This window comes from Heterocephalus glaber, unplaced genomic scaffold, assembly GCF_053883595.1.
Source record: "Heterocephalus glaber isolate CG9 unplaced genomic scaffold, H.glaber_assembly_v1.0 deba00001461, whole genome shotgun sequence".
Lineage (NCBI taxonomy): Eukaryota > Metazoa > Chordata > Mammalia > Rodentia > Bathyergidae > Heterocephalus > Heterocephalus glaber.
The window spans coordinates 38674621-38687156 of record NW_028258308.1 but is presented as its reverse complement, the minus strand read 5'-3'; the positions used below and the strand labels follow the sequence as shown (position 1 = coordinate 38687156).

The window sequence follows — 12536 nt, the reverse complement described above, 5'->3', positions numbered from 1 at the left end:
GAGGGGATATCTGGTGAGAGGGGGCCTCAGGAAGATGGATCTTAGGAAAGAGCACCGGAGAGGATGGAGAAGTACCCACACCCTGTGATTCTTCGGAAGTCTGTTGATGGCCGCTGGCCCCTTCCTTGTGGTGGATTTCTATTAAAGACACCAGATGGGTGGACTGACTTGAATTCAGATTTCATTTCACCTCCATGTGCACCATTAGCCATTCACTTCACTACTGGCTTTCTGTAAAGAATTGCCACATAGAGAACTGTAAATTTTATATTTTATAGATGTAATTTAAAGAAGGAGAAGAGTTGTCTTAAGTGCACTAAATAAATATCTGAAGAAAATAAATCTGACAATGTTATTAAGCATGTTCAGATTAGAAGGAAGAAACTCATGCCAGTGTTGCTTCCAGCAGTTGGGGAAAGGACAATCTTTAGTTTTCAGTATGTAGCCTTTGTTTTTTTGGATATTGTGCCATAAAAAGATAATGTAGTTTTCCACAAATGATCAGTGCATTAAAGAGTAATCATTCACAAAAAATCAGTTTGGACATAGTGGAGTATTTTCTACCAATCTTCTCTTTATTTGTATGATAAAGATCACTAAAATAAAGTGTATTCCCACTACACAGCAAAACAAATTCTTGACCCTCGGTAATATAGTAAATATAAAATACAGAATAATGAATGGAAATGTACAAAAACATAAAGTTACCGTGGTTCTTTGGTTCATGAATGCTTTTTCTTGCGAACAATTTGGTTCACAAACAGAAGTGTTTGGCAAAATTTTGTTTTTTTGTGTGAACTCTACATCAGGTGACAAACACAGATGTGGCCATCTTTCCCACTTGAACATGAACATGGCCATCTTTTCCAGAATTGTAGAATTAATCAAGTTTGTGAACTGAGGTACCACCGTACAACTCATCTCAGGTGGAGGACGAGGTTTATTTTAACTTAAACAATGGATGCAAACATGGAGTAAGAAACTGATCTGTTCCTGTATATTTTTCCCTTTTTCAGAAGTTTTTGCATTAGAAAAAATCAACAGAAAATAGAAAAATAAGTTTTTGTTTATAGCTCCACCATCATAGTGAAAATATTCTTTCTCTTTTCTGAATGAATTTTGATGTTCCATTTGTTGATTTGTATGCTAAGGTTAACAATCAAAGATGTTAATTTTTCTAAGGGTTTATGCATCTACTGAGAAGATTGTATATACACAGAAAGATTATGCATCGCAGAAAGGATTTAAGGTGGAATACAGAGACAGAAAATCCCAGATTGCCTGCAAAAAATACAAGACAGAAGATAAAAACACAAAATTAAGGCATAAAATAGTGACTAGAATTATGCTAAAAATAGAAACACTTGTCAAGATGGAGCCATAAATTTGATTCTAGATTTTCTACCCAGAAAGTAACAGAGAAACAAACACTTACATGATTAACAACAACCTCAAACCAAAACTAACCAAAACAATCCCCAAATCCCACAAAAAGAACAATTCTCTAAAAATAGGACCATTTTGAGAAGTAAATTCAGAAGAAAATTTATTTCATGGTTTAGGGGGATTTAGAAAGTAACATCAAGGGAGAAGGGTATGGTGGAGACTAGCCATCCAGTTTATGGTGGCCAGAGAGCAGCACAAGAAAAGAATGTGTGAGAGATCATATATATAGTACCCAAGGCTATATCTCCATGACCTACCCCGGCACATTCAGGAGTGTACTCTACTAAACTATGCATTTCTTAATCCAATGAAGTTGACATATCAGGATAACTGGTCACAATTACCCTTTGTGATACACTATAACTTCAAACCCATAAATGCTGCTAAGTAGTTGGTTGATGCCTTGTGTTCTAATCAGGAAGGATCTCTGGAAGGCATCCTCTTTTGAAGAGAATCTCTTTTTTTATAGACTGATAGATGTATCCTCCTCTTTCTTATTTTCTTTCTTTTCCTCTTTTTGCATCTTCATCTCTTCCTTTACCACCTCCTATTTCTTCTTATGATTCTGGGGATGTGGCCATGTTTCATCTCCCAAAATATTAAAGACAATAGTCTGTATTTTTTTGTTACTTGTAGTGGTTTTGTTATTGACATTGTATGTTCATTGAAAAAAGAAAATTAGCCATTTTCTTTATTTTCTTTGTACTAAAATTGTTTAATTAGCATTAGAGATATCCACTTCTTGAAGGTTTGCTAGAATGGACCTTGAAAACACATGGATATCTGGGGCTGGGGATTTAGCTCAGTGGTTCTGCTGCCTGCCTCGCAAGTGTAAGGTCCTGAGTTCGATCCCCGGTACCAAAAACAAAACAAAGCAAGAAAACATATGGATATCTTATAGGAGTCAGAGGAGGAGTGGGTGATGATGATGATGATGATTGTGTCTTTGGCAGGCTTATTTTTTTGCAGATATTTAGTTCAATTTTCTTTTATGGATAGTTTCAATAATTTATCATAAGAAATATACACTTTTCAACTTTCATTGTATATATGTCTTTCAATTTCCTTTTTTTATTTATATATATATTTATTGGTACATTTTAGGTATAAAATACATTTACATGTTGTGATTGATCTAATTAGTTTTCCTTCCTGGTATAAGAAAAATAAAATAGCTTCAGAGTCATTAGGGTCTCAATTTCCTTTTTGTCTGTATGGATTTTCTCATTTTCACGTATTAATTCATATATTTGTATTTTTCTTTGTTTAGGCTAGCTGTTGATTTCTCTCTTATTGTTTACTTCAAATCATTAGCTGTTTTATTATATAGTATTTTCTGACTATCTTTTAAATTTTTGTTTTGATTTCATGTTTTCTTTATCTTTGTAAGCTTGCTTATTATTTTAACTATTTTTCATTTATCCAAAAATGACTTTTAAATATTTCACATTAAATAATCTTTGATCTGTATTATGGTTTGGGTCTAAATGTCCCCCCAAACCTCATGCAGTCATAGGTGGCTTTTTCAGAGATGGCTGAATCTGGTGTGTGTGATGCTGGAATTAGGGTTTGTGATTACTAAACTAGTGCACTGATTGGTTTGACACTGCCCTAATCTCAGTGGTCTGTAAAAGATAAAAGGGGCAGAAGATGCTTGTTAAGGCCCTTGTTGCTTTTCTTGTCTTCTGGGTGCAAAGAACTGTTTCTCCTCTGCGACACCCCTCTGCCATGTGCCACTCTGCCTTGGAGCCAACTATGGGCTGAAACCTCTACAAACTGGGAGCTAAATAAATCTTTTCTCCTTTAACTTGGGGTGTCAGGTATTTTGTCTCAGCAACAAGAGAAAAAGTAACTTACACAGTCTACTACCAAGGTAAAGAATATGTGGTCATTTTGCTTTCACTACCTGTATTCTCTAAAACAAGACTCATTTAAGAAGGAGACATTTTGAACATTTTTATCTGTTGGATCTTTTTTCTAGGTTTACTTGTTTTATCATTAAATGAATGTTGTTCAGTGAACACTGTTTGTACTTTGTAAATTTTATAATTGTGTTTTTATATGTACCAAATGTTTACAGATAAATTATAGCTACTTGTAAATTTGATTTCCCTTTGTAGAATATGGAGTTTGATCATTTCAATCTTCCCCCTGCTATTAATTGAGCTGCTTTGAACTTCTCTATGGTTACGATAATAATTATTCCTATTCTGTTCCAATATAAGATTGATGAGTTAAAATCCAATACTACCAATATATTATTTTATAATAACCATTTTTTGTAATTTTTATTAATTATATTGAATTATAATTTTGGTGTGGTGATATTTATGATGCCATATCTTGGTGTGTGTTTTTTACATTTACTATTACAAAGGTTCCATGTTGAATTCTGTTCCCCAAAAATAGATAATACTGAAATCCTAGCCTCTAGTACCTCAGAATATGCTCTTGGTTGGAAGTGACATCTTTGCGCATGCACTCAAGTTAAATTTGGTCATGATGGAAGGTTCTTACCGCATATGATGGATGATTTCATACAGGGGGAAAATGTGCACCCAGAAAACACCATGTGAGCATGATAGCAGAGAGCTAGCTGATGTGTTTTTAAGCCAAGGAGGGAGTGAGATTTTCTTCAAATGATAGATCCTAGGACACAGGTATGGGACATTCTTCCTTACAGCCTCAAAAGCAACCAACCCTGACAATGCCTTGGTCTTGCTTTAAAGTCTCTAATGGATTCTCCTTGAAGAATAAAATATTTCTAGTTGAGTAATTTAGCTCCTTCCCATGAAGCACAAGACCTCACCCCATCCTCCAGTCTTTCCCAGAACTCTCTCTCCCAGCCACCATACTCTCTAGCACATGAGCTTCCCTTTGCAGTACGTTGAGGTCTTGGTCTCCACAAATCCATTCTCTGTATGTGCAATTCTATTGCCCTCACTCCTCAATTGCTTTCTCCTTTTGGTTTTTCTTGTCTCATTTCAAATCTGATCTTTTCAGAGACTTCTTCTCTGATCCTTGAATCCAGTGTAATTAACTCCTTAACCATCAGAACATGCCAACACATAATTTCAAATATCTTCATAGTTTGATTGATTTTTTTCTCATTTATTCAGGTAGGTATTTATAATCTCTGCCACCACCAGAATTAAAATTGTGTAAATGCAAGAGTTTTGACTGCATTTGTATGATGTATAGAGAAGCTGCCTAGCATGTAGTTGGTAAATGATATATATTTTTGAAGGAATTAAGGTAATTACTATGTAAAGGAAAGAAGGATAAAAAGAAATGCATATGCAATTTCATTCTCTCCTCAGTTTCACAGAATCACTAGCTTGGGGTCCCTAAGGACTGCAGTTAATGTCTTTCAATAGTAAAGTGGTTATTCTGATTTGACCTTTAGCCTGTGGCTCCTGGTGTTTCAACTAGATAACCATCAGCCAGTGTAGATTGTAAGAACCTTTTTTCCTCATTAAGATAATTTTTACTGGATTATAATCAATAATTACTTATTCCCCCTACTCTTCACATGTATTGCTTCTAAGGTGGAAGTTATAAACTCCCTTCTGCTTCATCTAATGGCCTTTAATGTTATTCCCAATATTATCCTCAGATGGCCAAATACAAGTTTAATATTTGAAGATATCCTAATTCTTCTTCTATAAAGAAGTCCTTCATATACTCAGAGAGGACCACAAAATATTTTGTAACAAGTCATACCCACAGGGATTTCAGGAAAAAAGACCAAAAAATTAAAAGAGAGTGAAAAAGGAAATGCACATTCTGAGATGATTTAACATTTCCTGCAGTTTTTAATGAAAGCAATTTTACTTATATATTTCCAAGCAAACTTTAGCAACTGAATTAAACAACATTAACCAAAAAGAGCCATGGTTTTACTAATTATATAGTGCAAAGGATAATCTGTACCTACATAAACCTAATCCTATCATCTCATCATCAGATAGCAGATCCATTTCTTGTTGTTTTAGATTAAGCTATATTAGTGAAATGGTATGAGTAGAGTGTTCATTTATAGGACCTCCACTGTTCAGATATAGGATCAAGTACTCCCATGATAGTAGTCTGCCCTCTGCAGGAGATCACAGTGTGCTGGGAGAGACAGGCGCACACAGAGGTCTTTTTTTTGGTACGTGAATTCAGGACCTTGTGCTTGTCAGGCAGGGGGAGGAACCACTGAGCTAAATCCCTGGCCCCACACAGAGATCATTTTAACAACATTGTTCAAAGGATTCAACAGAGGTGAGAGGAGGGGCTTGTAGCCTAACACAGAGGTAAGGTAAGATTCCCCAGGGACAGGGCACCTTAACTGAGTTTTCATGTGTTTAAATTACTGAGCAAAGCAATAAATTCTGTGAATGGTTGAAAAGTTTAGTTTGTATAATGAAGAAAAGAAAAAGAGGTCTATTGCAATCAAAGGAGGAAAAAGTAGCCATGTGCTTCAGGTTAGATTAGTTCACCAAACATCAAGGAGTTTTTGAGGATTTAAGTTCCAAATTCCCGTCTACATAACAAGAGAACAAAATGCCCACAATCTTTACCTTAATAAAAACCCTTCCTTCTAACAGACAAACTGACAATAAATATAAAATCTAATGGTATTCAATCTAGAGAAAAGCAGAAAATATTTGAGAACAACAGATAGAAGAAGGTGAGGACTGACAAGTAGATAAGACCACCAGGGAAACTGGAATGCTTGCTGAGGTTATGAAAGTACCTACATTGACATGTACCTACAAGTTCATGGCTAGAATCCCTTAGCAAACTAACAAGGAAAATGCACTTACCAATACTTGGCCCACAAAGGTTTGTGCAGAAAGCAACATTTCTATTTGATTGCGAAATACTCCATAAGAATAAAGTCTTCTTAAAGGGTTATGGGTAATGATAGCTGATGAAAGTAGTTCCTAGAAGCAAGAGAAAGGCATTGTCAGAGTGAACTGCATCTCAGGAAAAGCGCTTGTCCTGGTATCCGCCAGAAATCACTCTGCCATACCTGACCCAGGGAACAATGGACGCTCTTGCCCAATATCTCGTAGAATGAATTTTATTGGTTTTGTATATTTTTCTGCACAGCATTTTAATTCTGCAATCTTTACCCATGGTTTTCTTGCCTATCCTTAGCCCCAGATCCTTCAAACTAACATCACTGTACTGGTCAAGATTGGGAGTAAAGTACTTCTTTTTGCTCTGGGAATGAATGTTTTCACACTTTTTCCATTAAGATACATGGGCAAAGAACAAAAGCTTACATAGTGATTTTTAGGTGATTACTTAACTACCTGATTTTTTAAGAGGAAGCAGGAAGGGAAGCTTCAGCAACTTCGTTTGTTTTACTGTTTTAACTGTTACCACAATCTCCTGAGTTTATAATCCTCCCTCATATGTATATAATAGCTTTACCTATTACATTTGAAATTTATAGTAATTTTATATTTCAGGTAAAATGGGTGTAATTAAATCAATTTTATATTGAGAAGGAGACCAGGAACAGAAAAATTAAATATCTTGCCCAAGATCAGACAACAAGGGAAGGCAGGAGTCTGAGTGAGCATCTATATGTTTTAATAAAGTCTAGAACCACCCACCAGGGAGACAGATGCTGACTTAGGGCTAGGGCTAGTTATACCTTTGGAGGAGCTTTCTTTCTCTTTTTCTTCTCTCTCTCTCTCTCTCTCTCTCTCTGTCTCTCTCTCTCTCAGTCATGGTGCTGGAGCTCAAACCCAGGGGCACTCTACCATTTAGCTGCATCCCCAGCCCTTTTTATTTTTTACTTCAAGACAGGGTTGCATGAACTTGCCTAGGTTATCCTCAAACTTTGGATCCCTTTGCCTCTGCCTCCTGAGTAGCTGAAATTGCAGGCACGGTGAACTGCCCAGTCAGCTTTACTCTGACTTTCTGAAAAACTCATTTTACATGAATTCAAGGGTTCAAAATCACTTAAGTTTTATACAATATTTACTGAGTTGTAGGAAAGGAAATCTTATTAGAAGGTTCTTTGATAGGATTCATATTTTGATTAATGATTTGGCCTCTTATACACATGACTCAGCATGTGCATTTCTGAGCGGTCTAAGAATAATTTTTAAAATATTTCATATAACATTAATATAGGACACTCATTTGAATTTCATGTTATAATTGGAAGTAACTTCTGTGCAAAAACAAATTGGGTCTAAGAAATAAGAAAATCTTACTTGTGGGTGTAGAACTCTTTAAAAATGCACATTTATGAAGAAATTATAACTCTCCAAATAATTTTCAAAAGGACTTTTCACAGTATTTGGTTTATGACAATTTTGCATTTGGTCAACTTTTCCAAAGGCTTAGAGAGAAATAGAATACTCTCAATTTATTTAAATATTGCTAATTATTGAGTAGTCACTCAAACTCCTCAAGCTTCCAAGAGCAGAACAGTACAGTGTACTGGTTGCTCTGGCCCCACTTCTTAACGTTTTGTAACATTTACTTAATACTTGAAATTAGAAGGAACCTCTACACTGAAGTGTAGATATGAATTATACTCAAAGTACATATGAATTGACAAATATTCTCTCATATTTTTGTAACCACATAAAATGCTTATAATGGGAAAGAAGAAATGTTTCCTGGAGCAGAATTTCTATACTTTCCATTGTACATTTAAAAAGCTTTTTTTTCCTTAAAAAAACCTGCTTTATTGACTCCAGTGACAAATTTATAAAAAGGTAACATCTTAATCTATTCAGATTTACATTGATAGGATAACTATATGTGTACAGTTTTTATTGCACTCATGTTCTATACCCAAGACAAGTATCCAAGTGTTCTCTAAGTTTCAAAATTCAAGCCACAATGCCTTGACTAAATAACATGATTATAAACAGGTATTGAAAAATTTCAAATGTGCATGCTTCACAACAGCTCCCTTCTATCTGACCTTTTTCCAAAATCTTGTTTCTTTAACAATTTATACTCTTAAAAATGCATTTATAATTTTATAGGTAAGTGATTTGATTTAAACAATTACTTGGATCTTTAAAAAATTTTAAACAATGTATTGAGAAAACAATACAAATGCATTTAATACTAATCATTGATTAAAATACCCAAAAAGCAAACAAAAAAATCCTCTTAAATATATAAATACCTAAATATAGAAAATATCCATCAATAGTCAAAGTACATTTAATAGTTGTATGAGAAAAGTGAAGTGAGCACTTGATGCCAGGGAAGATTTAAAAATGAGACTTCAAGCAAATGCTGCCTGTGGGCCAGGCTTGTATTATGAAGATTTAAACCTAATATATAATATATATAATATACTATACAATTATAACATAGCATATATTATATAAATATATATATATATAATTTTTTTAATTACACAAGTAAAAAATTGGTAATTTTTTTTACAAAGTGTAATATACCAGTACAGTGTATTCTTTTTAAAGAATGTGACTTTTCAAGTTTTAAAACTCCCTTGGTTTCCATTCCATAGTACATTTTGAAGTAAAAAGAGGTGAAAACCTGGAGTCAGATTTACCATACTCATTCACCCATAAGTCAGTGTCTCTGAATTATTTCCCAGATATTTATGCCACTCTTAAAGTCTTAATGCAGAAATAATTATTAATAGTGTGAACTCAGTAAAAAAGTCCATGAGCTTCAAAATTTGATACTTTTTAAAGTCAAAACTAAATTGCTTTTAATCAACCAAATTAAAATTTTACCAAGTTGTTATAAATTATGTTATGTGATTCCTTCATGTTAAGAGAAACCATTTTATAAAATTTTCCATATAATGATGATGCCCAGGTAAAACATGTTCTATTATGGAATTTACCATCATCTATTTGTCAAAAAAACAAAGGTACAAAACAAAACTGGGAACATTTACACAGGGCATGATAAACTCTTTGCCTTTGATGTCTGCTAGAAGTCATTAGATAGTGTTTGAGACATTTATTTCCTACTCTTAAGCAACACCTCATGGGCTAGCTATCATTTATTCTTGTCATTACAGCTATTATTCAACATTGCCTTCCCTTGCAGACCTGGTTTGGGAATAAAGAGTGTCTTAGTATTTGGGCTGGTAGCATTTGGCTAGGTGTGCTTGCTGTGCTTGTATAGGAAGTTGACATCTTGTACTCCTTTTCCTCTCATTATAGTATCTTGTACAACTGTCTTTCTAAGAGTAAAGATGGCAGACACCATGTTTATGAACATATATTTTCAGAATGGTGACCTCAGTGTCCAGACTAACATTCATCACCATCACCATCCATACAGGCAGGGGTAGGAGGCCTGGCCTCACATCTGCCAGCTTTAGAATGGCAGCCTGGGCTTCTGTGTCCTACCCTTTCAGGGGGACCAGACAAAGCCCGAAAAATAAGGGGAAGCCTAGATTATTTGTGAAACAGGAACATACGCCAGAGTGTCTCTGGTTTTCACACAGAGGGGGTCCCAAATAAAGCAACTGACCAGGGTAATTCCTGCTCTCTTGAAGCTTTGTCTTTTTCTAATGAATCTCCAGCTTATTCTAAAAATGGATAAGATGAGAAGTCCACTGAAGAAGGTCACAAAGGAGGAGAGAAGAAATGCTGCTTGAATTTCAATTCTGCAGGGCATTTTTCCCAATTCTTTCCCCCTTTCCTCTCGTGGCTTAGCTCAAAACATCAGGAGACAGAATCGTGGGTTATTCTGTGATGTCACAATGGCATGGGAACAGTTCTGGTGTGTAAAGTTGCTTAGATTATGGCACCATGGTGATAGTCAACATGGAGTCCTGCAAACACGAACTGCCAACCTCTGTGTTGACTCACGAGTTGCAAATTAAATCCACAGCTGGAAAAGGGTAGCATCCACAGCATGGATGGTCCAATGAGGAGAATTCTAGATCCAGTTATTACTGATTTCCTCTGTGACCTTGGAGAAATCACATCTTCTGAGGCTGTGATCATCTGGCTCCCTATTTGACTTGTGCAGTCAGAAAACTTCAAAACAATATTTTGGATAAATTTACATCAAACCAATCTGTGTGGGACTGGATGGTTTCTGCCTCCCAGGGGCTGTACAGTCTCAGGAGATAGAGGAGAAATACTGCAAGGTTTTTGTTTATCCTTTAAACAAAGTTGCCATTATATAGGAAAAATTCATCTAAATATCTAATGTACAGTATGAAGAAGACTAGTTAGCTGTGTAGTGCATTTGGAATTTTTGCTAAGAGTGGATTCTAGGTGGTCTAGTCACACACACACACACACACACACACACACAAAAGTAACTCTGTGATGATGGAGGCACTAATTTGTTTGGCTACAGTAACCATTTCATTATTCTGAATACAGCAGAACATCAAGTTGTTTTCCATACATTTTTTTTAAACCAAGAATACCTTGAAATAGAAAATAATAATTTTGCTTCCCTTGAAATAAGAAAGTCATGTTACAGGATGCAGTGACTGCAGAAGCATCTTTATGAGTGTGATCGTGGCTTGACTGTCACTGTGCCTGTGAGTCTGGTCTCATCTCTTCTCTTTTGCTCTTTCATCCTTGCCCTGTCACCAAGTTATTTGATACAACAGAGGCAAAGTTCAGCATGAAAGAAGTTTATTTTCTCTGATGTTTTCAAACATCATACCTCACAGTGCCCACAGGTGACAGGTGAAATGTGGGAACCCATCAGAGGGCCTAGTTTACCTGTTTATTTGCATAAAAGGCCCATCACGAGGTGATGAGAGCTAGGGGAAACCATGTGACCCTTGGAAGCCTGCAGGACTCTACTCCATGTGGCTGGAAGACAACGGAAGTATTTTCTGAATGGCTGCCAAAGTTCTTCCTTTCCTTAATTAAGCTTTCCCATCCTAACCACAAAACCCTGTTCATACTCTGAAAATCCTGTGAGCTTGAGTAGCTCATGACTGAGTTCATAAATTAACACAAGCTATCCATACTTCTCGTTTCTCTATTTCCCACTTCTTTGTTTTTGTTTTTGTTTTGAGACAGTCTTGCTATGTATTCCAGGCTGGCCTTGAATTCACTGTGTAACCTAGGCTGGCTTCAGTAAATTTATGGTAATCCTCCTGCCTCAGCCTCTCAAATGTCAGGATTAGAAGATGTGTGCTGCCAGGCCAAGCTACCACATGTCCCACTTCTTGGTGAAAATTGTACTTTTGAAGGAGGTAATATCCATCATCTATTTCATTTTGAATGTGTGTAGAAGAGAGGGAGGGAGAGAAAAAGAGAAGAGCTGCAGAGACAGGCAGTCAGAGACAGAGAGAGAATATCTTTACTGGCTTGCTAGCAGGCTTATATTTGGTAATTTTTCTCCAAGTTACTAAATTACTATCTACTACAAGAGATAATCATCATTAGAAGTGGGGGGGGGCTGGGTGGACATGGACCAACAGAAGGATGATGATGAATTCCGTGCCTTCCCTCCTAGAGGGTGCAGTTGAGGGAGGAGGAAGCTCACAACTGGGCACTGTGAGGAGTGAGTGGGGAGAAGCACTCGTGGTGGAGGAGGAAGCCAAGCTAGTGAGGGGGGAGCGAGAGCAGGAGACCTGCGCCGAGCACCGGGTCACTGGACCTGAGGGCTGCCGGACAGGGTGCCCCAGCCAGTCCTCACAATGGGGTGTTGGGCTGGGAGATGCTGTGGGCCATAGTGGAAGGGAGAATGGTGCTTCTCAGAGCAGAGAAGAGCTGGTCAGACAGGGTGCGATGACCCGAGACCGCTGGTGCACTCGGCGTGCCCAGATTATGAGAGGACCTGCATTCCAGGTTAAGGGTTAAAAAATAAGCAGACAGCAGCTTTATCTTAAGAACAAGAGAAAACATTTGAAAGATTATAAGGAAAGGGGTGAAGGGATCGGATGTCAGTTGTAAATGCAACCCCTGGCTTCTCTGCAGAGATGGGGGGAGGCCTGGGAGACTTCAGGGGAGGAGAGGGGAACAGCCCAGGAGCTGGCTCTCCATGGTGCTTCTGTGGTTGCTGGTGCTGTTCACTGCTGGGCCTTTAAAATACAATCTGAGAAATAAAGACTATGCTATTGAAGTGTTTTGTTTGTTTGTTTGTTTTTTCGTATC

At 36.8% G+C, this 12536-nt stretch overlaps 1 protein-coding gene across 1 annotated transcript in view; it reads right to left on the bottom strand.

Annotated features, from left to right (window-relative positions):
• Kcnu1 (potassium calcium-activated channel subfamily U member 1) overlaps window positions 1-10132 on the bottom strand; it is a 161559-nt gene extending 151427 nt beyond the window's left edge. The window contains exons 1-2 of the mRNA XM_021236895.2: window positions 9934-10132; window positions 6258-6377 (exon numbers count right to left, since the gene is read on the bottom strand). Of these exons, the coding sequence (XP_021092554.2) occupies window positions 6258-6377; window positions 9934-10080 (267 nt within the window). The 5' untranslated portion in view covers window positions 10081-10132. The remainder of the gene's footprint in view (window positions 1-6257; window positions 6378-9933) is intronic.
• Window positions 10133-12536: the final 2404 nt, after the last annotated feature.